This window comes from Amblyraja radiata, chromosome 5 (assembly GCF_010909765.2).
Source record: "Amblyraja radiata isolate CabotCenter1 chromosome 5, sAmbRad1.1.pri, whole genome shotgun sequence".
Lineage (NCBI taxonomy): Eukaryota > Metazoa > Chordata > Chondrichthyes > Rajiformes > Rajidae > Amblyraja > Amblyraja radiata.
In genome coordinates this window covers 74,935,619-74,962,650 of record NC_045960.1, presented here as the reverse complement: position 1 = coordinate 74,962,650, position 27,032 = coordinate 74,935,619, and the positions used below count along the sequence as shown (strand labels likewise).

General features: G+C 45.5%; 1 protein-coding gene across 2 annotated transcripts in view; it reads left to right on the top strand.

Moving 5' to 3' along the window:
* pla2g7 (phospholipase A2 group VII) overlaps positions 1-27,032 on the top strand; it is a 102,235-nt gene that overhangs the window by 59,902 nt on the left and 15,301 nt on the right. For both annotated transcript variants that reach the window (XM_033021556.1, XM_033021557.1), the window contains exon 6: positions 25,698-25,875. In XM_033021556.1, coding sequence (XP_032877447.1) covers positions 25,698-25,875 — 178 coding nt within the window. The remainder of the gene's footprint in view (positions 1-25,697; positions 25,876-27,032) is intronic.

The following is a 27,032-nucleotide window of genomic DNA, read 5'->3' as shown; positions in this document are numbered from 1 at the left end:
GCAAGATTTCAGATATTTTACTTAATTGAGGAGTTTCTGGGTCGGTGGGGGCGCTGAGAGTCGGCTGTCCTGCCAGCAGCCTGTTCATTATTTCAACATTTTTTGTTTTTTTTGGTGTGTCTATTGTTAGTTTAGGTGTCTCTTGGTGTGTCTTGTGTGTGGGGGGTGGGGGTGAGGGGAAAGGGGGAAACCGCTTTTGGTCGCCTCCTCCGCGGAGAGGCGACATTTTTCCATGTCGACTCCCTCGCGGCCTAACAGCATGGATTGCAGCGGCGTTTCCCGGAATCGGGTCCAGAGTATCGGCAGCAGGCGCAGCGTGTACTTTTCAATCACGGAACGGGGGGCGAACCCTTGCCGGGACTCGCCAGAGAGGAATGCTCCGATCGCTGGCCAGGTGGACTTTGGCATCATGGGGCTGTGGTCTGTGGAGCTTCTAGCCGCGGGCATGGCGTGGACTTACCATCCGGAGTCTGGGATCCCTTGCCTGAGATCGCCAGAGAAGAGCACCGACCGCCAGCCCGCGACCTATAACATCCAGAAGCTGGTGTCTCTGGTAGGAAAGTGCCGATTTGGGACCTTCAAGCCGCAGCATGTGTTTGACCGTTCCGATGTCGGAGTTTTGATCATCCCGACAGGAGGGCCTGTACATCGGGCCATCTGTGGCAGTGACTACAGAGGGTTTATGTCCCCGACCAGTGAAGAATGCTGTGGTGGATGTTTGTGTTACATTTTATTGTGTATTGTGTGTCCTTTTTAAGTGTATCGCTGCTGGCAAATTCATTTCACTGCACCTTCGGGTGCATGTGACAAATAAAATTGACTTTGACTTTGACTTTGACTGAGAATATAGGTACTCAAATAACTGATATGGCCCTAACGTTGACTTAAAGGACTGACTAGGCACTTTGGTAGGAAAGAAACATAAGTCTGCACTGTTCTTGAGGTGTAAGTCAGGATCATTCTCATTTTAGTAAAGCCTGTCTCACAGCCTTTGCAGCTTGTCTCTGCTGAGGTCTGCCAGATATAGTTTAGTTTATTATCGTTACATGACCGAGATACAGTAAAAAGCTTTGTAGACAAGGAAGTACAAATGTTGGAATCTTGAGCAAAACACAAAGTGCTAGAGAAATTCAGCAAGTTAGGCAGCATCTATGAAGGGAATGAACAGGTGATGTTTCAGGTCAGGACCCTTCTTCAGGCTGATTCAGTTAATGGAATATATTTGGACCGCCTTCAATGAGGTGCCACACGAAATTGTTTAACAAAATTGGAGCATGCGGGATTGTAGCTGAGATACTGGCCTGGAATGAGGACTGGTAAATGGACAGGAAAACAGCAGGAATAAAATGCCCACTTGAAGACTGGGAGGCTGTGACTATAGGATGCCCCAGGAATTGGAGGAAAGATTGGTAAAGATAATAAGCGTTCCAAATTTTCAGCCTACAAGTGATTCTTTTCTCAAGTTTCTCAAGGACACTTTCTTTTCTCAAGTTTTCCTGCTCAGAATCTCAGTCTCGGCCTCTTGAAAGCCTCTTCAAATGACTATAAAAATTGCATCAACTCCAGAGAATTGGCCCACATCCACACAACCTACAGTGCATTCAGAAAGTATTCATTCCCATTCACTTTTTCCACATTTTGTTACGTTACATCCTTATTTTAAAATTTATGATTTTTTTTTTTTTTTTATCATCAATCCACACAGAATACTCCAGAATGAAGAAGCGAAAGCAGGTGTTTGAAAATGTTTGCAAAGTAATTAAAAAATAAATTACTGATTTATCACATTTACATAAGTATTCAGACCCTTTGCTATGACACTCAAAATTGAACAAAATTGTCCATAGACCTTCGAGAAAGGATTGTGTCGAGACACAGATCTGGGGAAGAGTATAAAACAATTTCTGCAGCATTGCAGGTCCCGAAGAGCACAGTGGCCTTTGTCATTCTTAAATGGAAGAACTTTGGAACCACCAGGACTCTTCATAGAGCTGGCTGCCCGGCCAAACTGAGCAATCGGGGGAGAAGGGCCTTGATCAGGGAGGTGACCAAGAACCCGATGGTCACTCTGACAAAGCCCCAGAGTTCCTCTGTGGAGATGGGAGAGCTTTCCAGAAGGACAACTGGATCTGCTGCACTCCACCAATCAGACCTTTATGGTAGTGACCAGACGGAAGACACTCCTCAGTAAAAGGCACATGACAGCCCTCTTGGAGTTTGCCAAAAGACACCTAAAAGACTCTCAGACCATGAGAAACAAGATTCTCTGGTCTGATGGAACCAAGATTGAACTCTCTGGCCTAAATGCCAAGCAACACATCTGGAAGAAACCAGGCACCGCTCATCACCTGGCCAATAGGTGAAGCATGGTGGTGGCAGCATCATGCTGCGGGGATGTTTTTCAGCGGCAGGAACTGGGAGACTAGTCAGGATATAGGGAAAGATAAACGGAGCAAAGTACAGATGAGAACCTGTTCCAGAGCATTCTGGACGTCAGACTGGGGCAGAGGTTCACCTTCCAACAGGACATCGACCCTAAGCACACAGCCAAGACAACGCAGGAGAGGCTTCGTGACAAGTCTGTGAATGTCCTTCAGTAGCCCAACGAGAGCACGGACTTGAACCCAATCAAAAATCTCAGGAGGGACCTGAAAATAGTTGTACATCGACGCTCCCCATCCAACCTGACAGAGCTTGAGAGGATCCGCAGAGAAGAATTGGAGAAATTACCCAAATACAGGTGTGCCAAGCTTGTAGCGTCATACCCAAGAAGACTTGAGGCTCAACAAAGTACTGAGTAAAGGGTCTGAATACTTATGTAAATGTGATATTTCAGTTATTTCTTTTTAATTACTTTGCAAAAATTTCTAAGCACCTGTTTTCACTTTTTTATATGGGGTATTGTGTTTAGATTGATGATAAGAAAAGACGAATTTAATCAATTTTAGAATAAGGCTGTAACGTAACAAAATGTAGAAAATGTCTGAATACATTCTGAATGCACTGTATATTAAAATAGAAGGTCAGAAGCAAGGTAATGGTGGGTTTGAAAATGTTAATATTTTTACCTTCCCATGTTCCCATGTACTCATTTTTAGTAACAAATATTCTTGTACATCTTAAATTATGTTCAACATTTAGTAGCAATAACCACATCCATATTATGGTAATCTCGTGAACTTTTGGATGAGAGGTAGTGAAACTATAATAAGTTTTGTGTTTTAAGTAAATGTAAGTTGTTTGAATTTCAATGCGGACATCTGACAATGTTCACAAGTTTTATTATGAATGAGTCCCATTTCGTCCCACAGATAAATGTAATGGCTGCATTAAGTTCCTGCAGCTGCTGGCCAATATTTTCATCGGTCTCCACAATTTGTGTTACATGTCAGATGTGTCATTGTAAATAGACATATTTCTATATGTTCTATATTCCTGCCTTTTAGTGCCTCCCATCAATGCACCAATCATCCAGCATTTGCAGAAATTACTTCAATTATTGCGAGAGAATTTGTGTTTAAAATGCAACTGCATGACCGCTAATAATAGTGACAAAAGGAAAAGGTTTCTGCAGGAACCTTCTCTGAAGATATTTCCTGGTCTGAGAACACTAATGCGATTATCAAGAAAACTCATCAGAGCTTCTACTTCCTGAGAAGGTTACGGAGAGTCGGTTTGTCAAGGAGGACTCTCTCTAACTTCTACAGGTGCACAGTAGAGAGCATGCTGACCGGTTGCATCATGGCTTGGTTCGGCAACTTGAGCGCCCTGGAGAGGAAAAGACTACAAAAAGTAGTAAACACTGCCCAGTCCATCATCGGCTCTGACCTTCCTTCCATCGAGGGGATTTATCGCAGTCGCTGCCTCAAAAAGGCTGGCAGTATCATCATAGTCCCACACCATCCTGGCCACACACTCATCTCCCTGCTACCTTCAGGTAGAAGGTACAGGAGCCTGAAGACTGCAACAACCAGGTTCAGGAATAGCTACTTCCCCACAGCCATCAGGCTATTAAACCTGGCTTGGACAAAACTCTGATTATTAATAACCCATTATCTGTTATTTGCACTTGATCAGTTTATTTATTCATGTGTGTATATATTTATATTATGGTATATGGACACACTGATCTGTTTTGTAGTAAATGCCTACTATGTTCTGTGTGCTGAAGCAAAGCAAGAATTTCATTGTCCTATACAGGGACACATGACAATAAACTCACTTGAACTTGAACTTGAACATCTGCTGCAGTCACAGTTTGTTGATTTAAAATTGTGATTTGATTGGTATAGAACTATGGTGTTCCAACTGTAGAGTTCATCACTAATCTTATAACATTCATTGGCTCTCCAGATATTTATTGATGTACAATCCCTACCATATAACTATTCTATCAACCATTGTACAGAATCATACAGCAATGAAATGGGGCTTGTCCCACTTGCCAGTTGTTTTATAGAAAAGTCAATCTACCTTTGCCAGGTCCTCTCTTACACTATTGAAATTATCCCTAACTCCCCACCCCCCTCAATTCAAGATCTGAACTTGAAACTGCCTTAAAACGTAAATAATTATGGTAATTGTTCCCCAAGTGTTTCCCCACTAATACTTCCACCACTTGCCCACATTCCTCCGTAGTAAGGCACTCAATGTATTGTCTGCACAAACTTCCTTGGACTCACTTAACAAATTCCAGCCCATGTATGGTCTTTGCTACTCAGGCAATTATGGTCAATACTGGATTAAAAAAAAAAATATTTTATTTATTAGAAGTAATGTACATTACAGCAATATAACCCAAAAATAACATAATACATTTCCTGTACCACTTCTTATTTTAAACTTTAAAAAGAAGGAAAGTAGAGAGAGTTAGATAGGATAGTAGGTGCGTGAAAGAGTGATCGAGAGAGACCCGTAAAAACGTAAAACCTGAAGAGGAGATAAAAAGAAAAACAAAGAAGGAAAAAAAAGGGAGAAAAATAGAGAACAAAAGATATAAGAAAGTAAAATAAGATAAAAGGGATATACCTACTTCGTATCTTTACACACCCCTCACCAGGTCCTGAAACCATTTATTTTCAAAGTTAAGTTGCACCCTATACTTGTAATAAGTCGATAAATGGAGACCAAATCTTTTGGAAATGGTCTGTATGGTCTTTGCTACTCAGGCAATTACGGTCAATACTGGAAAAGTTAAAATCCACAACTACTAAAAAAATATTACTCGTATCTTTCTGCGAATTATTTACATAACTGTTTCACTAATACAATACAATACAATACCATTTATTGTCATTTGAGCCTCAGTGAGGCTCAAACGAAATTCCGTTTCCACAGTTATACAAACAAAGACAATTTCCTACAGACATACACACAATTTAATTCACACAAACATCCATCACAGTGAACCCACTGTGATGGAAGGCAAAGTCTTTTCTCTCCCCTGTTCTCCATTTCTCTCCCGATATCAAAGCCCCAGGCAGGCGATGCTAAGTCCCACGGCCATTTTGGCCATGCCGGGCGATTTACGGCCCCGCTCCCGGTCTAAAAGTCACAATGTTGGAGCCCCCGGCGGGCGCTGGAATGTCCCACTTTCCAACCCCGCGACACGGGCTGGAGAAGTCGCGTTGCGGGAGCTCCGGGAAGCGGTCTCTCCCCCTGGACCCGCGAGCTCCCGATGTCCCAGTCCTCCGGACCTGTGGCTGCGTTGCTGGAGCCTCCGAGCCCCAGGAGTCGAGTCGCAGCAGCGAGTCACCACCGCTCCCCACGCTCCGAGGCCGGCCAGCCTCACGATGGTGAGTAGTCCGCAGCTCCGCAGTCACCCGAGCCCCCGGGTCGTTCAGGTTGGAGGCCGCTCCACGTTGCTAGGCCCCAACGACAACGGAGACCCGACAGGGAAAAGGTTGGGTCTCCCGGACAGGGAAGAGATTTTAAACAATTTCCCCCTCCCCCCCCCCCCCCCCCCCCCCCCCCGCCCCCCACATATACACATTTAAAATCAGTATTAAAAAACACCAACACTACATTTAACTAGACAAAAAATAAAAAAAAGACAAACAGGCTGTAGGGGCCGCTGCAACGGGTGAGTCGCGCTGCCAATTTACCAGCTGAATATTGGGAGGCATGTAGTAAAACCCAGCAATGTGATCATCCCCGCCTCGTTCCTAAACTCCATCCAAATGGCCATGTTAGATGACCCCTCCAGGATGTCCTCTCTAAACACCATCACTGTTCTTTGTGATCACTGTGAACCTTCTGTACCCTGAAACATTCAGCTGATAGTCTCACACTTCCCTCAGCTCCATGTCTGAGATTACAATAACAATTATTCCAAACATTGATCGTTGCTGAACGTTCATCGTTTCACCTGTCAGGCTCCTTGCTCCTAACTCATCTCTGTCTGCTCTGCCCAGAGGACTTGCTAGATGTATCCTCTATTTTTTCCTCCCACCTACTGCACTGCTGCTGTGCCCCCTGCAACCCTCCTAAATTAGTATAAATCCTCCCAAGTAGTGTGAGCAAATCTCCCTGCAGGAATATTGCTTCATCCAAGTCGGGTGCAACCTGTCCTCCTTGTACAGGTCCCACCTGCCCCAGACACAATCCCAGTAATCAAAAAACCTGAAGCTATCCCACCTCTCCTGCTGTTTTGAAACAGAGTTATCTATCCTAACCTCCTATTCCTACCCTCGCTAACTCCAGGAGAATCCTGAGTTTATTTATAAATTGTGGGGTTTTTTTAATCATATTTAGCATCATTTTTCTTAAAAATAATCAAAAAGCAAACAAGAAAAATAATTTTGTTTGTGATTTTCTAGCTGGACTATTTTGCTGATGTTGATGTGTGCTATTATTAAGGGGACAGGCAATTTCACGGTTCACTGAAAAAACTGCTAGAAAAATGCATTAAACCTCAACAGTGCTTAAATTAGTTATCTTGTATACACAGTTTGTTCTGGAATAATAGATAGCAAGTGCATCTGGACAACAATAGAACTACAAGGTCATCAAATTGAGGCAATGGTGGAGTGGCACACAATAGTTAAAACAGTGTCTGTACTAACTGGAATGTATGGCACTTTGCAGTTCGAGGTGAATGTTTAATGTCTGTTTCCAAACATTTTCAAAACCCTCACACAGTGAACATGACTGTACTAGTCTTGCCCCCAGTGTTGCGACAGTTTGAGTTGCAGAAATTCGCCCTTGCAGAATTCACAAGTCGTCAATTTGAGATACAGAATAAAATGCGCTCTCCACTCATTTTGTGTGTGGGGAGGTCAAGGGGGAGAGGCGAACGGGGAAAATAAATGAATCAACACAATTTATTTTTTATCAACTTTCATTATAGAATATCACAATACAGACCCTTTTCCAAGAATACAATGCCACCCCATGGTGGCAGAGATCACCTATAAATAATGAAAATATCTGGGCATCTTTGATACCCACCACTGTAGTCTCTGGTGGGTTAACTCATTTTTGACAAGATGAAGATAGGCAGATTTGCTGGATGTATCCAACTGTCCATTACTTGTCAAGCTTGCTCAATATTTGTATTTGAATAAACATATTGCTGGAACACATGTTATGAGATGTGATCTGTGTCACTATTAAGTTGTTGAAATTTCACACAAGCGAAAGAAAGACTGTTTCAGATTATTTTATCGAGTCTAACCATGGAACATATTCCGTGGGGTACACCCAATCTCTCCAGCTACTGCTGCCTGCAGAAACATAGTGGGGAGATAATGTTCTGCAGAGTGACTGGCAGAGGATCATAATATAGTAATTTACAAATGAAAACCTGGGAATGCATGTTCTTCAGTGGTATCCGTTTGGATGATTTTGAAAGTTCATCTTGGGCAATCTCTTGGGATCGAGGTTGACTTGGGTCCACTGCACATCTGGGGTTCTGAGGTGCCTGATGAGGCCCATTTGCAACTTGTAGAATCTGCTTTGGTTGGGGGGGGGGGACTAATGGGGTGGGTAGATGAGAAGCTTCTGTTTCTTTCTGCTGTTCACACTAGTAAGTTCTCCATTCATTAAATGCTCCTTCATTTTGAATGGTCACAGGTCAGAGATTCCCACCAGCCTGTCGGGTGTTAAAATAGTTTTCAAGGTGGCTTTCAAAACATTCTTAAAGCATTTCCTTTACACACATGGAAATTTCTTGCCATGACAAATGTTGGAATCTACTTCAACAGCATGATATTAGGCCGCAAACTACATCCCTGTCCAACTGAGTTAACTAAATTGTTATAGCCTCCGTGCTGGGATTGTTTACTAAGAGTGGATGCTGAGAAGTAACCAAATGTGTATATGCTTCTCCTGCCTGTGGACTTGACGTATTTTACATAGATCATGTTGGTGATAATTCTCCAATGCTTTTGAGATGCCTGCTGTAGGTAATCCATGACTCTGCGTTCCAGGAGAACAGGGTTTTCTAATGTCTTGAGGGCTTTACCAAACAGGTCTCGATCTCCTGAAGGATCTGTCCCACTTAGGCGATTTTCTTCGGCGACTGCCGGCGACTGTCACAGTCATAGCAGGTCGCCAAAAAAGTGGCGACTGCCCCCCCCACCCCCCACGACAATGTCTACGACAACCTACCACCTAGTCAACGGCAAGCTACCGACAAACGGCGACCCAATCGTCGCGACTTAGGACGTCCACCTACGACAACCTACGACCACACAGGCAACAACCTATGACAACCAAAGTCAACCTATGTCCACCCGCGACAAGCTACGACAAGCAACGACCCTGTCGGCAACAACTGAAGACAACTGAAGACAATTCAGTTGCCAGTACCAGTCGCCGGTTGACGTAGGTTGACGTAGGTAGTCGCCAAAGGAATTCACCGAAGTCAGCATCCGGTGACAACCAACGTCACCTGGCGACAACCTGCATCATCATGACAACAACCTACGTCATCTTGACGACAACCTACGACAGGAGAAGACAAGCTACATCGAGCCCACAGTCACCAAAAAATTTTGAACATTTCAAAATCCAGCGGCAACCAGAAAAATGTTACGAATCTTTAAGCGAATTAAGGAGACTACTCCCAACCCCGCGACCATGTGAGAACAGCCTAGTTGCCGAAAAAATCGCTGAAGTGGGACAGGCCCTTAACATCATCTTGGTTCCTCAGAAGGCCAAAGGGTGTGCTGAATTGCACACTACTTCAAATGTGGCCAAACCAAAGTTTAATACAGCTGTAAAATGTTTTCCAATCCACTGCTACAGAATTAATGGAAAGAATAAAGAAGCAACTTGACTGCCAGCTTTTGTCCTTTGCTCAGTTTCATTAAAGTTATTACAGAAGATAAGGAGAATCCCTGCACAAATTTTAAGCAAAGCTGAACACCATTAACCAAATTATATTTTAAATTGTTTTCGCTGAACATTATTATTTTAATACCATATGATCTTTATCTCTGAATAGTAATAGTTATTGCATCAACCTTCATCTTTCTCTCCTGATCGCAGAGAGTGGGATTAATCTTAATATGATGTGAATGAAACATTGACTTATCTAGTAATGCAGTCGTAGAAAAAGTCTACCTACCTACCTTAATGTTTTAAGATGTAGTTTTAAAACCAAAACTTGGAATGAAGACATTTAGATAGTGCAATTGTTTCTTGTTTAACATACAATCTAACATTGCTGCAGCCTTTAGCACCCTCTGCTGATGGAGTGGCAGCAGATACAACTGAAATAAAGGGTTGCAATGACCAACATTTTAAAATGCCAGCAGTTCAGAAAGAAACCATGAGCAAAGAGCGGCACGGTTGCATAGCCAGTACTTACAGTGCCAGAGACCCGGGTACGATACTGACTACGAGCGCTGTCTGTACGGAGTTTGTTAATTTCCACCATGGCCTGTGTGGGTTTTCTCAGGGATCTACGGTATCCTCCCACACTCCAAAGACGTACAGGTTTGCATGCTAATTGGCTTTGGGGAAATTGTTCATTGTCCCTAGTGTGGTAGGATAGTGTTAGTGTGCAGGGATCGCTGGTTGGGCTGGACTCTGGGCCGAAAGGCCTGTTTCCACGCTATATCGCTAAAAATAAAAAATAAAAATACAACCATTCCTGACTTATGCACCCATACAATGCAGCATGGATGTCAGGAATGAGCTGAAAATCAAAGTTGTCAGCACTCAACACTGAGTGCAAGGGCATAGCTAAGTCTTGCTCATCTAAGAGGATGGATAACCTTATGGCCCTGTCCCACTGTACGAGTTCATTCAAGTGCTCTCCCGAGTTAAAAAAAAATTTAAACTTGTGGTAAGCACAGAGAATGTACGTAGCAGGTACGTCGGAGCTCGGGGACGTCTCTTAGCGGCTCGTAACGCTAACAGCAGGTACTCGGGAAACGCGTTAAGCTCGGGAAGACTCGTGAAGATTTTTCAACATGTTGAAAAATGTCCACGAGAGCCCCGAGTACCGACGAGCAGCTATTACCGTTAATCTCCAAGTTCGAATCAGGGCAAACTCAGGAGAACTCTTTGAATGAACTCGTACAGTGGGACAGGGCTTTTAGTATGTGGCCCTTCAATTTTATATCAGCCGTTTCTGATGTATCTATCATAGCCCTATTCATTTGAACCTGAATGGAAAGGATAAGTGTTTTTATTTACTTTAATTATGTTTAATTAGAATTGTTTACATTTATTTTTTAATGTTAACATTATTTAAATCTAAAGTGATCTTGGCTGTCGCTGATTATCCAAGCTATTTTCAAACAGTTATTTAAAATAGCATATTTGATAGCATGAGGTCTAGGTGCTGATCGCAGGTCACTGCTCTTCCAGGATCACGTGGCAGCATAGGCTGGAGTTGAATTACATGTACTGTAGATGGATTGCAAAATCAGGGTGAATGTGAGGCACAATCAGGTGAATCACATTCCATCTAAAGGAGTGTCTGCAGATTTGATCCTGGTGTTTGTTCAGAGTACAAGAATGTGTCAAGGTTTTATCACCAACTACGTGGGGAAAAACATGTTCTGTTCGCCAAAGCAAGGTGCAGTTGGATTTGTGCCAAGCTCCAGGCAGTGTTGTTTTGCAGAAGAACCATCTAAAGCAGATAACCAATGTGAAAAACAATTTTCCTATTAAATTACGAAATTTAGGCCTGAGGGGTTGTTATGTTGTTATGGCAACTTTTCTCTTTCTCCAAAAAGATATAGATGAAGAACTTGAATACATTGTTCTAATCTGTTTGTCATAATCCTGACAATGAACACCGTATTCCAGCACTAGTGGAGTGAGACTCTCGATCAGTTGTACTTTGGTGATTGTGGTAAGCAAACCGAAGTGTGATTGCAAATACTATACCATTCGGGTTGCTGAGCGGCATTAGATTTTTTCCCGACCTCGGATCATTAGATAATTAATTGGACGAGTATTCAATATTTTTTGTATTTGCTTGCAATGATTTGGAGTTACTGTCTTCACAGTAACTCCCCACCTGATGAACTCCTCACCTCATTAATAAAAAGGAATAAGTTAAAATGTAGTTTAGTTTAGAGATACGGAGTAGAAACAGGCTGGCCCATGCCGACCAACGATCCCCATTACATTAGCATGCACTACACACTAGGAACAATTTACAATTTTTACCAAAGCCAATTATCCTCCAAACCTGCAAATCTTTGGAGTGTGGTAGGAAACCAGAGAACCCAGAGAAAACCCACGCAGGTCATGGGGAGAACGTACAAATTCCATACAGACAGCACCCGTAGTCAGGATGGAACCTGGGTCACTGGCACTGTCAAGAGCCTGTCCCACTTGGGCGACATTTGGGCGACTGCGGAGCATCAGTGACTGACAACCGTAGAACCATCAAGTTGCACGACATACACGCTGACGTATGCTGTCAGGCGGGTGATGCCCAGTTAGGGTTGAGGCTGTAAAATATTCTTCCTTCAATGCATGGATTTTAAACATTAATTTATTAAATTTAATACAATAAAATTAATTGTGCAAATGAAAATATGCTGGAGTCAATTATAAAAGATGAAATAGCCACACATTTGAATAGCAGTAACAGGATCGGTCCGAGTCAGCATGGATTTACGAAGAGGAATTCATGCTTGACTAATCTTCTGGAATTTTTTGAGGATGTAACTAGGAAAATGGACAAGGGGGAGCCAGTGGATGTAGTGTACCTGGACTTTCAGAAAGCATTTGATAAGGTCCCACATAGGAGATTAATGGGCAAAATTAGGGCACATGGTATTGGGGGTAGTGTGCTCACATGGATAGAAAATTGGTTGGCAGGCAGGAAACAAAGAGTAGGGATTAACGGGTCCCTTTCAGAATGGCAGGCAGTGACTAGTGGGGTACCGCAAGGCTCAGTCTAGGACCACAGCTATTTACAATATACATCAATGATTTGGATTAAGGGATTCAAAGTAACATTAGCAAACTTGCAGATGACGCAAAGCAGGGTGGCAGTGTGAACTGTGAGGAGGATGCTATGAGAATGCTGGGTGACTTGGACAGGTTGGGGGAGTGGGCAGATACATGGCAGATGAAGTTTAATGTGGATAAATGTGAGGTTATTCACTTTGGTATCAAAAACAATAAGGCAGATTACTATCTAAATGGTCAAGTTAGGAAAAGGGGAAGTACAACAGGATCTGGGGGTCCTTGCACATCAGTGTATGAAAGTAAGCATGCAGGTAATAATAATAATAATAATAAATTTTATTTAATGGGAGCCTTTCAGACATCTCAAGGACACCTTACATAGATAAATAGGAATAAAAACATATAATCAGAATAAAATAAGTAATAAAGACATCACAGAGACACAAATTAAAAACAGAATTCAATCCAAAAAACAGAAAATCAAAAACACAGTGTGAAGAGAGAGCAGCGGTAGCCAAAGCGCGCCAGCGTCCACTCTCTCTTCACGGCAGCCATCTTGGACACAGACTTACAAAATTAAATTAGACAAAAACAATCAACCCCCCACAGTGGATAGCACTGTGGAGGAAGGCACAATGTCCAGTCCCCACCCCAAGTTCACCCCAAAGTCAGGCCTGTTGAGGCCACCGCAATTGCCTCTACGGAAGCCCGATGTTCCTGGCCGTTCTCACCGGGTGGTCTTGCCCCGGCGTCGGGAGAGTCCTCTCGGCGGCTGGGCCACCTGGAACGGCCGCTTCCTGGTTGGAGCCCGCGGCTGCCGAAGCCGACAAGGCCGCGCCGGTTTGGAGCTCCCAGGCTCCCGATGATAAAGTCGGCGCCGCCTCGCCGCACCGCCGCCTCTCCGCTCCGCAGCCCCGCAGCACGGAGATGTTGCTCTCGGCGGTCCAGCTCGCCAGAGCTCCAGCGCGTCGCTCCAGCGTGGCGACCCAGGCAAGGCATCGCCCGCTCCGCGATAGCGCTCCAGCGCTGTGCCGCCACCGAGGCCAAGGTGCTGGGCGGTCCCCGCCAGGAAACGGCGCTCCAAGCCCGCTGGTAGGCCACGAGGACGGGTCGACGGGCAGCCCGGAGAAAAAGCTGCCACACCGACCAGGCAGGGACCTAGAAATAAAGTTTACACCTACCCCCCACATTAAAAAGTCCATATCCCCTACAAACAAAAAACAGGACTCACTAAAGACTATTAAAAAAACGAATTAAAACGGACGGCTGCTGGCTAGCAGCCGTTCACCAAGATGGCTCCTCTTCCTTCTGTGGGCAGGCAGTGAAGCAAGCGGATGGCATGTTGGCCTTAATAACAAGAGAAGTCGAGTATAGGAGCAAAGAGGTTCTTCTGCAGTTGTATAGGGCCCTAGTGAGACCACACCTGGAGTATTGTGTGCAGTTTTGGTCCCCTAATTTGAGGAAGGACATTCTTGCTATTGAGGGAGTGCAGCGTAGGTTTACAAGGTTAATTCCCGGGATGGCAGGACTGTTATATGCTGAGAGAATGGAGCAGCTGGGCTTGTATACTCTGGAGTTTAGAAGGATGAGAGGGCATCTTATTGAAACATATAAGATTGTTATGAGTTTGGACATGCTAGAGGCAGCAAACATATTCCCGATGTTGGGAGAGTCCAGAACCAGGGGCCACAGTTTAAGAGTAAGGAGTAAGCCATTTAAAATGAAGACGAAGAAACACATTTTCTCACAGAGAGTTGTGAGTCTGTGGAATTCTCTGCCTCAGAGGGCGGTGGAGGCATGCTCACTGGATGCTTTCAAGAGAGAGCTAGATAGGGCTCTTAAAGATAGCGGAATCAGGGGATATGGGGAGAAGGCAGGAACGGGGTACTGATTGGGGATGATCAACCATGATCACATTGAATGGCGGTGCTGGCTCAAAGGGCCGAATGGCCTACTCTGAACCTATTGTCTATTGTAAGATGTCTGAGTCGTCTGTTTTATTTATAGATGTATTGGTCCTCTTCCAGATCCGATCATCAGGGATGGATTAAGTGAGTGTAGACTGAACTCCCCTCTCCCCTCTTCCCCCCCCCGCCCCCATCCCTCCTTCTCCACTCCCCCCTACCCTTCTCCCCTCCCATCTCTCCCCCTTCATGGGAACTAAACTGTTGGCCACGAGTTGTTCCAGAGGCAGATCTCTCTTCCAATTGTCTCCCCAAACCCCCAGAGGCAGTGGGCTTTTCAACTGGGCACAGCAATGTTGTCAATGTGCCAGTGCCTCCCACCTGCTCCGGCCACTGAGTCTAAATACCCACCACCCATTTTGAAGCAAGGCAAGGGGGCAGAGGGGGGGGGGGGTGGTGTTGTTCTCAAAGTCTGCATATATCCCATAGTCAATGTTACTAAGACAGATGATGTGGCCTTTGTGCAGTACTATTAGTGGGATGCAGCTGTCACAGGCAGGGTCCACAAATGGGGAGCCAGGGAAAGTGGTGGGGGGCGGAGGGGCGGGAGGTATAGAATGGGAGAAGGGAGGGAGAGGGGGAGAAGGGGATGTGAGGGGAGGGGGTTAGTGGATAAGGGGGAGAAGAGTGGAGCGGGGAGAAGGGATACAGAGCGGGGAAGGGGGGAGAGGGGAGGGGAGGAGTGGAGAAGGATGGGGGTGGGAGGGGGGAAGAGGGGAGAGGGGAGTTCAGTCTACACTCACTGAATCCATCCCTGTGAAAAGAGACGGTGATCGGATCAGGAAGCGGACCAATACATATTAAAAATAAAACTGAACGACTCAGACATCTTTTCATTTGCACAATTGATTTTATTGTATTAATGTTAATATATTAATGTTTAAAATCCATGCATTGAAGGAAGAATATTTTACACCCCATCTGTAATCTCTAACCCTAACCGGGCGTCACCCACAGGACAGCATATGACAGCGTGTGACAGGGCGCACGATAATGATGAGACGCCCAAATGTCGCCCCTGGATTTTGTACATTCCAAAATCCTGACGTGACAGGGAAGCACCACTCGCTAGAATTTAGGAGATTGAGAGGGGATCTTATAGAAACGTACAAAATTCTTATGGGGTTGGACAGGCTAGATGCAGGAAGATTGTTCCCGATGTTGGGGAAGTCCAGGACAAGGGGTCACAGCTTAAGGATAAGGGGGAAATCCTTTAGTACCGAGATGAGAAGAAACTTTTTCACACAGAGAGTGGTGAATCTCTGGAACTCTCTGCCACAGAGGGTAGTTGAGGCCAGTTCATTGGCTATATTTAAGAGGGAGTTAGATGTGGCCCTTGTGGCTAAAGGGATCAGGGGGTATGGAGAGAAGGCAGGTACGGGATACTGAGTTGGATGATCAGCCATGATCATATTGAATGGCGGTGCAGGCTCGAAGGGCCGAATGGCCTACTCCTGCACCTATTTTCTATGTATCTATGTACCACGCGTCACGCCCGCGTCACCACGCGACAACCACTTTTTCGGCTGTCGCCTAAATGTCACCCAAAAGACGCCCAAGTGGGACTGACTCTTTAGGCAGCAACCCTAGTGCTGCACCACTGCACCTGGCCAGATCTTGTTGGACAGGACACACCCCTTGGAACTCTCGCACTCTGTCTGCACATCCCATCTTTATCTGGACCAGAATCGGCCTTGCAGTAATAATAGGTTGCAGGTGCTCACCCACAAGACCTGTGACAGAAAGCTAAGTCAGGATAGAGTCTGACAAACATAAACTTCTGAAGTCCAGAGATATTTCAAAAAATGCTAAAAATGAAACATTGATTCGAATTTTAAAATGTTAAAAAAACCCAAAGCATTGATGTAACTATACATATTAAACTAAAGTTAAATAATAAAAGAAAAAAAATCACCACCTCCTTACCTCATAATTTGAGGTAAGAATTATGAGAATTGAATTAATTTCAATGTGGGTTCAGATCCTACGGTGCAGTTTCTCAACCTGATGAAGGTGACGAAATCGACTCTTTAATAACACTTAAGGACTCTTTATGATTAACCATCAGCAAGTTTTACTTGCACAAAGGGAGAAGTGGTTCAGTCAAATGCTGTGATCACAACTCTGCATGCGACAAAAAGTAACGTCAATGAAGGTGTTAATGGCGAGCCTGCGAGAACCGGGATATAGTGGAACTATCAGTTAGTATGTTAATTGATAGATACTCACAGGCGTCTTTTGGACTGAGCAACAGAGTACAAAGGCAAAGGAAATGAATATGTTAATAGCAAACGCTAGCTGGCAACTTGAACAAATTGAACTTCAACAACTTGAACAAATGTATTAATAAACACCTCCAACAGTTTTTGGGACACCCACATAGGGGAGTCTCAGCTAATTTTTCTCCACACGAAGTCCAGCAGCAGAGTGTAGTGACAGAGTTTGATTGCTTGGAGTCAACGGTGGATGCGATCTCGCTGGCCCTCCACTCCGCTCTGGACCACTTGGACAACAAAAACTCATATGTCAGGCTGTTATTCATTGACTACAGCTTGGCATTTAATACAATCATCCCCTCCAAGCTGGTTACCAAGCTCTCAGAACTGGGTCTCCGTGCATCCCTCTGCAATTGGATCCTCGACTTCCTCATTCACAGACCACAGTCTGTTCGTATTGGTGGAAATGTGTCAGCCTCGATAACAATCAGCACGGAAGCACCTCAGCCCCCTGCTGTACTCACTCTATACCCATGACTGCGTAGCCGGTCATAGTGCGAACTCCATCATCAAGTTCGCCGACGACACCACTGTTGTGGGACGTATCACTGATGGAGACGAGTCAGACTATAGATAGATAGATCCTTTATTGTCATTCAGACCTTTCGGGGTGAACGAAATTATGTTGCCTGCAGTCATACACAGAATCAATAATAACAAAACATACAATAAACACAAATTAAACATCCACCACAGTGAGTTCACCAAGCACATCCTCACTGTGATGGAGGCAAAGTCTTAGTCTCCGTCTCTTCCCTCCTTGTTCTCCATCTGCACTGAGGCGATCGATCCAGGCCGAAGATGCCGCTCTCCAGTCCAGCGGACCTCCGTGGTGATGTTGCCGCCGCCGAAAGCCGGAACGCCGTCTGCGCTCCGAGACGGCCCGCCACAGCATCCAGGTCCCGCAGTCTCCGCTCCGGGCTGCCGCCCCAGCTCCGGGTCCCGCAGTCTCCGTTCCGGGCCGCTGCCCCAGCTCCGGGTCCTGCAGTCTCCGCTCCGGGCCGCCGCCCCAGCTCCGGGTCCCACAGTCTCCGCTCCGGGCCGCTGCCCCAGCTCCGGGCCACCGCCCCAGCTCCGGGTCCCGCAGTCTCCGCTCCGGGCCGCTGCACCAGCTCCGGGCCGCCGCCCCAGCTCCAGGTCCCGCAGTCTCCGCTCCGGGCCGCCGCCCCAGCTCCGGGCCGCCGCCCCAGCTCCAGGCCGCTGCCCCAGCTCCGGGTCCCGCAGTCTCAGCTCCAAGCCCCGCAGCATCAGCTCCAGGCCGCCGCCGAAAGCCAGAACGTCGCACCAGCAAGTCGGGCCACCTTAGCCCCAAAGACGGCCAGCCTCTCGTTGGTAAGTCCTGGCTGGCTCTGCCTCCGGAGACTCGGGGTCGGTCGCAGGTTGGAGGCCGCCAGCTCCGCCATTAGACAGAAGTGAGATCGAAGGTAAACGACAATGCTGGAGAAACTCAGCGGGTGCGGCAGCATCTATGGAACAAAGGAAATAGGCAAAGTTTCCAGCCAAAACCCTTCTTCAGATTGATATGGGGTGGGGGAGCGGGAAGAAGAAAGGAAGAGGAGTAGCCAGAGGACTGAGGGAGAGCTGAGGAGGGGAGGAGACAGCAAGGGCTACCGGAATTTGGAGAAGTCAATGTTCAGGCCACTGGGATGCAGACTGCCCAAGCGGAATATGAGGTGCTGCTCCAGTTTCCGGTGATGCTCACTCTGGCAATGGAGATGGCCCAGGACAGAAAGGTTGGATTCAGAATGGGAGGGGGAGTTGAAGTGCTGAGCCACAGGGAGATCAGGTTGGTTAATGCGGACTGAGTGGAGGTGTTCAGCGAAACGATCGCCAAGCCTACGCTTGGTCTCACCAATGTAGATCAGCTGACATCTAGAGCAGCGGATGAAATAGATGAGGTTGGAGGAGGTGCAGATAAACCTCTGTCGCAACTGGAACGACTGCTTGGGTCCTTGAATGGAGTCGAGGGGGGAGGTAAAGCGACACGTGTAGCATCTCTTGCGGTTGCAAGGGAAAGTACCCGGGGAGGGGATGGTGCGGGTGGGAAGGTAAAAATAGACCAGGGAGTTACAGCGGGAGCGGTCTTTGCGGAAAGCAGACGGGGGGAGATGGGAAGATGTGGCGAGTGGTGGGGTCATGTTGGAGGTGGCAAAAATGACGGAGGACTATTTGTTGTATGTGACGGCTGGTAGGGTGGAAGGTGAGGACTAGGGGGACTCTGCCCTAGTCCGAGTGGGTGGATGGGGAGAGAGAGCAGTGTTGCGGGGTATTGAAGAGACCCTGGTGAGAGCCTCATCTATGGTAGAGGAGGGAATCCCCGTTCTCTGAAGAATGAGGACATTTCCGATGTGCTGGTGTGGAACACCTCATCCTGGGAGCAGATGCGGCGTAGACGGCGGAATTGGGAGTAGGGGATGGAGTCCTTACAGGAAGCAGGGTGGGAAGAAGTGTAGTCTAGATAGCCATGGGAGTCAGTGGGTTTATAGTGGAAGTTGGTCAAAAGTCTTTCACTTGCGATGGTGATAGTGAGGTCAAGAAATGGTAGGGAAGTTTCGGAAATGGTCCAGGTGTATTTGAGTGCCGGATGGAAGTTAGTGGCGAAGTTGATGAAGTTAGTAAGTTGTGTGTGAGTGCAGGAGGTAGCACCAATGCAATCGTCAATGTAGCGGAGGTAGAGGTCGGGGATGGGGCCCTGGTACGTCTCGAACAAGGATTGTTCAACGAACCCGACATAGAGGCAGGCATGGCTGGGGCCCATGCGCATGCCCATAGCCACGCCTTGTGTTTGGAGGAAATGGGAGGAGTCAAACAAAAAGTTATTGAGGGTAAGGACCTACTCTGCTAGGCGGAGGAGAGTATCAGTGGACGGGGATTGGTTGGTTCTCCGGTCGAGGAAGAACCGAAGGGCTTTGAGACCATCCTGGTGGGGGATGGAGGTGTAGAGTGACTGGACGTCCATGGTGAAGATGAGGGGCCGAGAGAATGGAATGCCTGGAGGCGACGGAGAGAGTCTGAGGTGTTTTGAACATAGGTCGGGAGGGATTTAACCAGGGGGGATAGGATGGAGTCGAGGTATGTGGAAATAAGTTTGGTAGGGCACGAACAGGCAGAGACAATGGGTCTACCGGGACAGTCAGGTTTGTGGATTTTTGGGAGAAGGTAAAATCGGGCCATGCGGGGCTGGGGAACGATGAGGTAGGAGGCTCGGGGAGGGCAGGGAGCCGGAGTTGATGAAGTCAGTGATGGTGCTAGAGATAGTGGCCTGGTGCTCGTCAGTGGGGTCATGGTCCAGGGATAGGTAGGAGGAGGTGTCCGAGAGTTGATGCGTGGCCTCAGCTTTGTAGAGATCAATGTGCCAGACTACCATGGTCCCTCCCTTGTCGGCAGGTTTGATAATCCAGTCTGGGTTGTTGCGGAGTAAGTCGATGGCAGTGCGTTCAGGGGGGGAGAGGTTTGAGTGAGACAGGGGAGTGGAGAAGTTGAGGTGGTTGATGTCCCGCCGGCAGTTTTGAATAAAAAGTTCTAAAGCTGGAAGACTGTGAAGGGAGGGGGGGGGGGGGGGGTCCATGAGGAAGGGGTCCATTGCAGACGGGACAAGGGATCAACAGTGGGGGGCAGGGACTTGTTCCCATGGAAGAACACTGCGAGGCGAAGGCGACGGTAGAAGAGCTCCAAGTCGTGGTGGGCACCCACTGAGTTTCACCAGCATTTTTGTCTACCTTCGATTTTCCAGCATCTGCAGTTCCTTCTTGAACATAGAAGTGACTGACCAAATGGTGCCAGCACAATAACCTGGCTCTCAACACCAGCAAAACCTAGGAACTGATTGTGGACTTTGGAAGGGGTAGGATGGGGACCCACAGTCCTGTTTATATCAACGGGTCGACGATGGAAAGGGTCAAGAGCTTCAAATTCCTGGACGTGCATATTTCCGAAGATCTCTCCTGGTCCCAGAACACTGATGCAATTATAAAGAAAGCACATCACGCCTCTACTTCCTGAGAAGATTACGGAAAGTCGGTATGGGAACTTCACTATGGGAATTTCACTCGCCCCCCTGCAGGAACTATACATCAGGAGGTGCAACTCCAGAGCCAATAAAATCATGGGAGACCCCTTCCACCCCTGCAATGGACTGTTCCGGCTGCTACGGTCAGGCAAACGCCTCCATTGCCATGCGGTGAGAACGGAGAGGTTGAGAAGGAGTTTCTTCCCAGAGGCCATTAGGACTGTAAACTCCTATCTCACCAGGGACTAACTTTTCCTGTACCACTCTACTGCTTTTTTTTTTTAAAGTGCTGTTTTTTTCCCTTTTTCCTTCCGCCCACAATATTTAATATGTAAAATAATATGTGATTCTGTTCCATTCTGTTTGTAGTTTGTTTGGTTGTTTGTTTGTTTGTCTTTTTGCACAAAGTCCGCGAGCATTGCCACTTTTCATTTCACTGCCCATCTCGTATATGTGTATGTGACGAATAAACTTGACTTGACGACTTGTCGAGGAGGACTCTCTCGAACTTCTACAGGTGCACAGTAGAGAGCATGCTGACCAGTTGCATTGTGGCTTGGTTCGGCAACTTGTGCGCCCAGGAGCAGAAAAAACTGCAAAATTTTGTAAACACCGCCCAGTCCATCATCGGCTCTGACATCCCTACCATCGAGTGGATCTACCACAGTCGCTACCTTAAAGAGGCAGGCAGCATCATCAAGGCCCCACACCATCCTGGCCACACACTCATCTCTCCGCTGCCTTCAGGAAGAAGGTACAGGAGCCTGAAATCTGCAACATCCAGGCTCAGGAACAGCTTCTTCCCCATAGCCATCAGACTATTAAACTCAACTCAAATAAAAATCTGAACTTTAATAACGTCATAGCAAAAGGATTTGAGTATAGGAGCAGGGAGGTTCTACTGCAGTTGTACAGGGTCTTGGTGAGACCACACCTGGAGTATTGCGTACAGTTTTGGTCTCCAAATCTGAGGAAGGACATTCTTGCCATAGAGGGAGTGCAGAGAAGGTTCACCAGACTGATTCCTGGGATGTCAGGACTGCCTTATGAAGAAAGACTGGATAGACTTGGTTTATACTCTCTAGAATTTAGGAGATTGAGAGGGGATCTTATAGAAACTTACAAAATTCTTAAGGGGTTGGACAGGCTAGATGCAGGAAGATTGTTCCCGATGTTGGGGAAGTCCAGGACAAGGGGTCACAGCTTAAGGATAAGGGGGAAATCCTTTAAAACCGAGATGAGAAAAACCTTTTTCACACAGAGAGTGGTAAATCTCTGGAACTCTCTGGCACAGAAGGTAGTTGAGGCCAGTTCATTGGCTATATTTAAGAGGGAGTTAGATGTGGCCCTTGTGGCTAAGGGGATCAGAGGGTATGGAGAGAAGGCAGGTACGGGATACTGAGTTGGATGATCAGCCATGATCATATTGAATGGCGGTGCAGGCTCGAAGGGCCGAATGACCTACTCCTGCACCTAATTTCTATGTTTCTATGTCAGTCTGAAGAGGGTTTTGGATATATATATTCAATGGTATATGGACACACTGATCTGTTCTGTATTTATTTATGCCTACAATATTCTGTTGTGCTGAAGCAAAGCAAGAATTTCATTGTCCTATCTGGGACACATGACAATAAACTCTCTTGACTCTTGACTTGGCATGTAGGAATTCGACTGACTTCAATTTGGATGGTTGATTCCCCCGATGGGTGCCTCACAGCCAGGAAGTGTTTATTAGGTTTTCACATAAGCTTAAAATAATATGGAAACTAAGCAAGTGGAGACTGCAAAAAGTGAACACTGCCCAGTCCATTGCAGGTTCTGACCTCCCTACATCTATATCTATACACACACTGAACTTTTATCTCTTGTTTATTATATTGTTTACAGTATACGATGTTTACATATTCTGTGGTGCTGCTACAAGTAAAAATGTCATTGTTCTATCTGGGACATACAGTGCCCTCCATAATGTTTGGGACAAAGATCCATCATTTATTTATTTGCCTCTGTACTCCACAATTTGAGATTTGTAATAGAAAAAAAGCACATGTAATTAAAGTACACATTGTCAGATTTTAATAAAGGTCATTTTTATACATTTTGGTTTCACCATGTAGAAATTACAGCTGTGTTTATACATAGTCCCCCCCATTTCAGGGCACCATAATGTTTGGGACACAGCAATGTCATGTAAATGAAATTAGTTATGTTTAGTATTTTGTTGCCTATCCTTTGCATGCAATGACTGCTTGAAGTCTGCGATTCATGGACATCACCAGTTGGACATCATCATCATCTGTGGTTATGCTCTGTCAGGCCTGTATTGCAGCCATCTTTAGCTAATGCTTGTTTGGGGGCTAGTCCCCTTCAGTTTTCTCTGCAGCATATAAAAGGCATGCTCAATAGGGTTCAGATCGGGTGATTGACTTGGACACTCAAGAATTGAACATTTTTTAGCTTTGAAAAACTCCTTTGTTGCTTTAGCAGTATGTTTGGGATCATTGTCTTACTGTAGAATGAACCGCTGGCCAATGAGTTTGAGGCATTTATTTGAACTTGATCAGATAGGATGTGTCTATCCACTTCAGAATTTATTATGCTACTACCATCAGCACCAGGGGATATGGGGAGAAGGCAGGAACGGGGTACTGATTGTGGATGATCAGCCATGATCACATTCAATGGCGGTGCTGGCCTGAAGGGCCACATGGCCTACTCCTGCACCTATTGTCTATTGTCTACCATCAGTAGTTTCATCATCAATGAAGATAAGTGAGTCAGTACCTTCAGCAACCATTCATGCCCAGGCCCTAACACCCCCACCACCGTGTTTCACAGATGAGGTGGTATGCTTTGGATCTTGGGTAGTTCCTTCTCTCCTCCATAATTTGCTCTTGCCATCACTCTGATATAAGTTAATCTTGGTCTCATCTGTCCACAAAACCTTTTTGCAGAACAGTGGTTGCCCTTTTAAGTACTTCTTGCCGATGTAACTTAGCCATCCGCTTTTTTTGGCGGCGCGACTCACCCGTTGCAGCGGCCCCTATTTTTTGTCTAGTTAAATGTAGTGTTAGTGTTTTTTTAATACTGGTTTTAAATGTGTATATGTGGGGGGCGGGGAGGGGAGGGGAAAACTGTTTAAAATCTCTTCCCTGTCCGGGAGACCCGACCTTTTCCCTATCGGGTCTCCGTTGTCGTTGGGGCCTAGCACCGTGGAGCGGCCTCCAACCTGAACGACCCGGGGGCTCGGGAGACTGCGGAGCTGCGGACTACTCACCATCGTGGGGCTGGCCGGCCTCGGAGCGTGGGGAGCGGTGGTGACTCGCTGATGCGACTCGACTCCTGGGGCTCGGAGGCTCCAGCAACGCAGCCGCAGGTCCGGTGGACTGGGACATCGGGAGCTCACGGGTCCGGGGGGAGAGACTGCTTCCCGGAGCTCCCGCAACGCGACTTCTCCAGCCCGTGTCGCTGGGTTGGAACGATCCGGAGCGGGGACGTACATCGCCCGGCACGGCTTCATGGCCATGGGACATTCCAGCGCCCGTCGGGGCTCCAACATTGTGACTTTTAGACTGGGAGCGGGGCCGTAAATCGCCCGGCACGGCCTAAAATGGCCGTGGGACTTAGCATCGCCCGCCTGGGGCTTGGACATCGGGAGAGAAATGGAGAACAGGGGAGAGAAAAGACTTTGCCTTCCATCACAGTAGGTTCACTGTGATGGATGTTTGTGAATTAAATTGTGTGTATGTCTGTAGGAAATTGTCTTTGTTTGTATGGCTGTGGAAACAGAATTTCGTTTGAGCCTCACTGAGGCTCAAATGACAATAAATGGTATTGTATATTGTATATTGTATGCGGCTAACCAGTGGTTTGCATCTTGCAGTGTAGCCTCTGTATTTCTGTTCATGAAGTCTTCTGCGGACAGTGGTCATTGACAAATCCACATCTGACTCCTGAAGAGTGTTTCTGATCTGTCGGACAGGTGTTTGGGGATTTTTATTTATTATAGAGAGAATTCATGTCATCAGCTGTGGAGATCTTCCTTGGCCTGCCAGTCCCTTTGTGATTAGTAAGCTCACCAGTACTCTCTCTCTTCTTAATGAAGTTCCAAACAGTTGATTTTGGTCAGCCTAAAGTTTGGCTGATTTCTTGTTGTATTCTTGTTTCCCAGTCTCACAATGGCTTCTTTGACTTTCATTTGCACAGCTTTGGTCCTTTTATCATGTTGATATACAGCAATAAAAGTTTCCAAATGTGATGGAAATACTGGAGGAAAGACTAGATGCTGAGAGCTCTCTTATACCTGCATTAAGGAGGCATTTAAACACACCTGAGCAATTACAAACACCTGTGAAGCCATGTATCCCAAAATATGTATTAACACAGCTGTAATTTCTACATGGTGAAACCAAAATGTATAAAAATGACCTTTATTAAAATCTGACAATGTGCACCTTAATCACACGTGGTTTTTTTCTGTTACAAATCTCAAATTGTGGAGTACAGAGGCAAATAAATAAATGATGGGTCTTTGTCCCAAACATTATGGAGGGCACTGTATGATAATAAAACACTTTTAACTCTTGACTCTCTTCTGAAGAAGGGTCCCAACTCAAAATGTCACCTATCCATGTTCTCCAGAAATACTGCAAGAACCGCTGAGTTACTACAGCACTTTGTGTCTTCTTGTGGAAACTGATTTGTTCTGTGTGACTTTGATTGTATTTTATATTGTTATTGAGAGGTTATATTTGTACTGCAGCCAGTGTTAGTAAATTAAATATCTGCAGTAAATCTGGGCAAGAATTACAGTAATATATTTGTTTTCTTTGGAATTAGTATGCAAGTGAGGATTCTAGTCAGTTTGTGCAGACGTTATCTATTTGCGACTGGGTGCATTACTGTTTTTCTTATGTATTGTCAAGGATTAACTTGATTTAATGGCATTTCATGTTTCAATTAAGTTTTCAAGAAGAATGGTCATTTAGAATATCAAAAAAGTCAATTTGAGTTTTATTGAAGTTGCTGTGTCGGCAAAAGCTTTGTTTTTTTCTATTTCAGGGATAGATCAGCATCAGCAACCTACTACTTTGAAGAGAAAACCAGAACAAACTCTGAAGGAGAGCAACTAAGCATACCCACCATTTCAACGTTGACGTTGGATCAGTTGGAGGAGAAGTGGCTTTACTATAAGCCGTACAAACGCGGGGAAAAAGAATTCCCATTTCGAAATCACCAGGTAAAGTAACTTTTAAGTTAAAGTCCTTACTTTTAAAATCAAATAGATTTTTTATGTTGCTGCTGAGAAGGAAATACGAGATCTAACGCAAAATAGGTACAGGTAGTTCTGCTATAGTGCAATAATTGTGTTGCTAAGAAATTTTGTTACAGCAAAATCCATTATCAAAACAATTGTGTTAGTGGGGGAAATGGGATTTAATGCTAGAGGGTTTCAGATAGTTGCAATCACATAGTTATTTCTCTCAAGATTAAAAAAAGAGTTTTTAATAGTTACAAATTATTTTTTGTTACTGCTAAAAAGACTGTAAGTTGTAAGTTATGGGCCTGTCCCACTTAGGCGATTTTTAGGCGACTACCAGCGACTAGGACAATGGAATTCACCAAAGTCAGCAACGGCGACAACCTCCGTTACCTGGTGACAACCTACGTAACCTGGCGACAACCTATGACAACCTACGATAGCCCAAATTGTCGCCACTGTCTGATTACTGCTGTGTGTGTGTGTGTGTGTGTGTGTGTGGGGGGGGGGGGGGGGAATGAAAACTGTTTATTTTCCTAGACAATGTTGTTTCCAAGACGAGTTAATTTTCACCTTGTTAATTTGAAATTAAATACCGGTGTAGAATAAAACTTCCTAAATTCTTCAGACATGTTATATACGATTCACATTATGAAAATGCATTATGCAGCAGAATTATCCGTACTTTAAAACAAATGGGTTAACACTTTATAGGCTGTTTGATGCCGAGACATCATGTACTATTTTTAGATTAAGTTACCTGGTAACTATTTCCATAATCACTTCTTGTTTTTTATGTCCTTTAAAACCATACTTTAGTCTTCAATTAACAATTAATCCCGAATATGTTCCGAGAAAATTTCCACCTTGTTTTAAGTTTAAGTTTGTCACAGAGCAATAAGTCAGCATAGTAACATGAGAAAGTAAATCATTTAATTTAAATACTAACAGAATCAGTATTTCAACATGTAGAGTCACCAGGAAATTAACTGTTATCTGGGTCCAGTCCCTTGGAGTGAAGCCAAGGTCAAACCTTTCAGCAGTGTTTTAATGAAATATGAAAGCTAATTATGCAAGCATCTCTTTAGTTGGAATATTCAACATAAATCCAGAAAGGGTGAAAGAAGAATAGATAC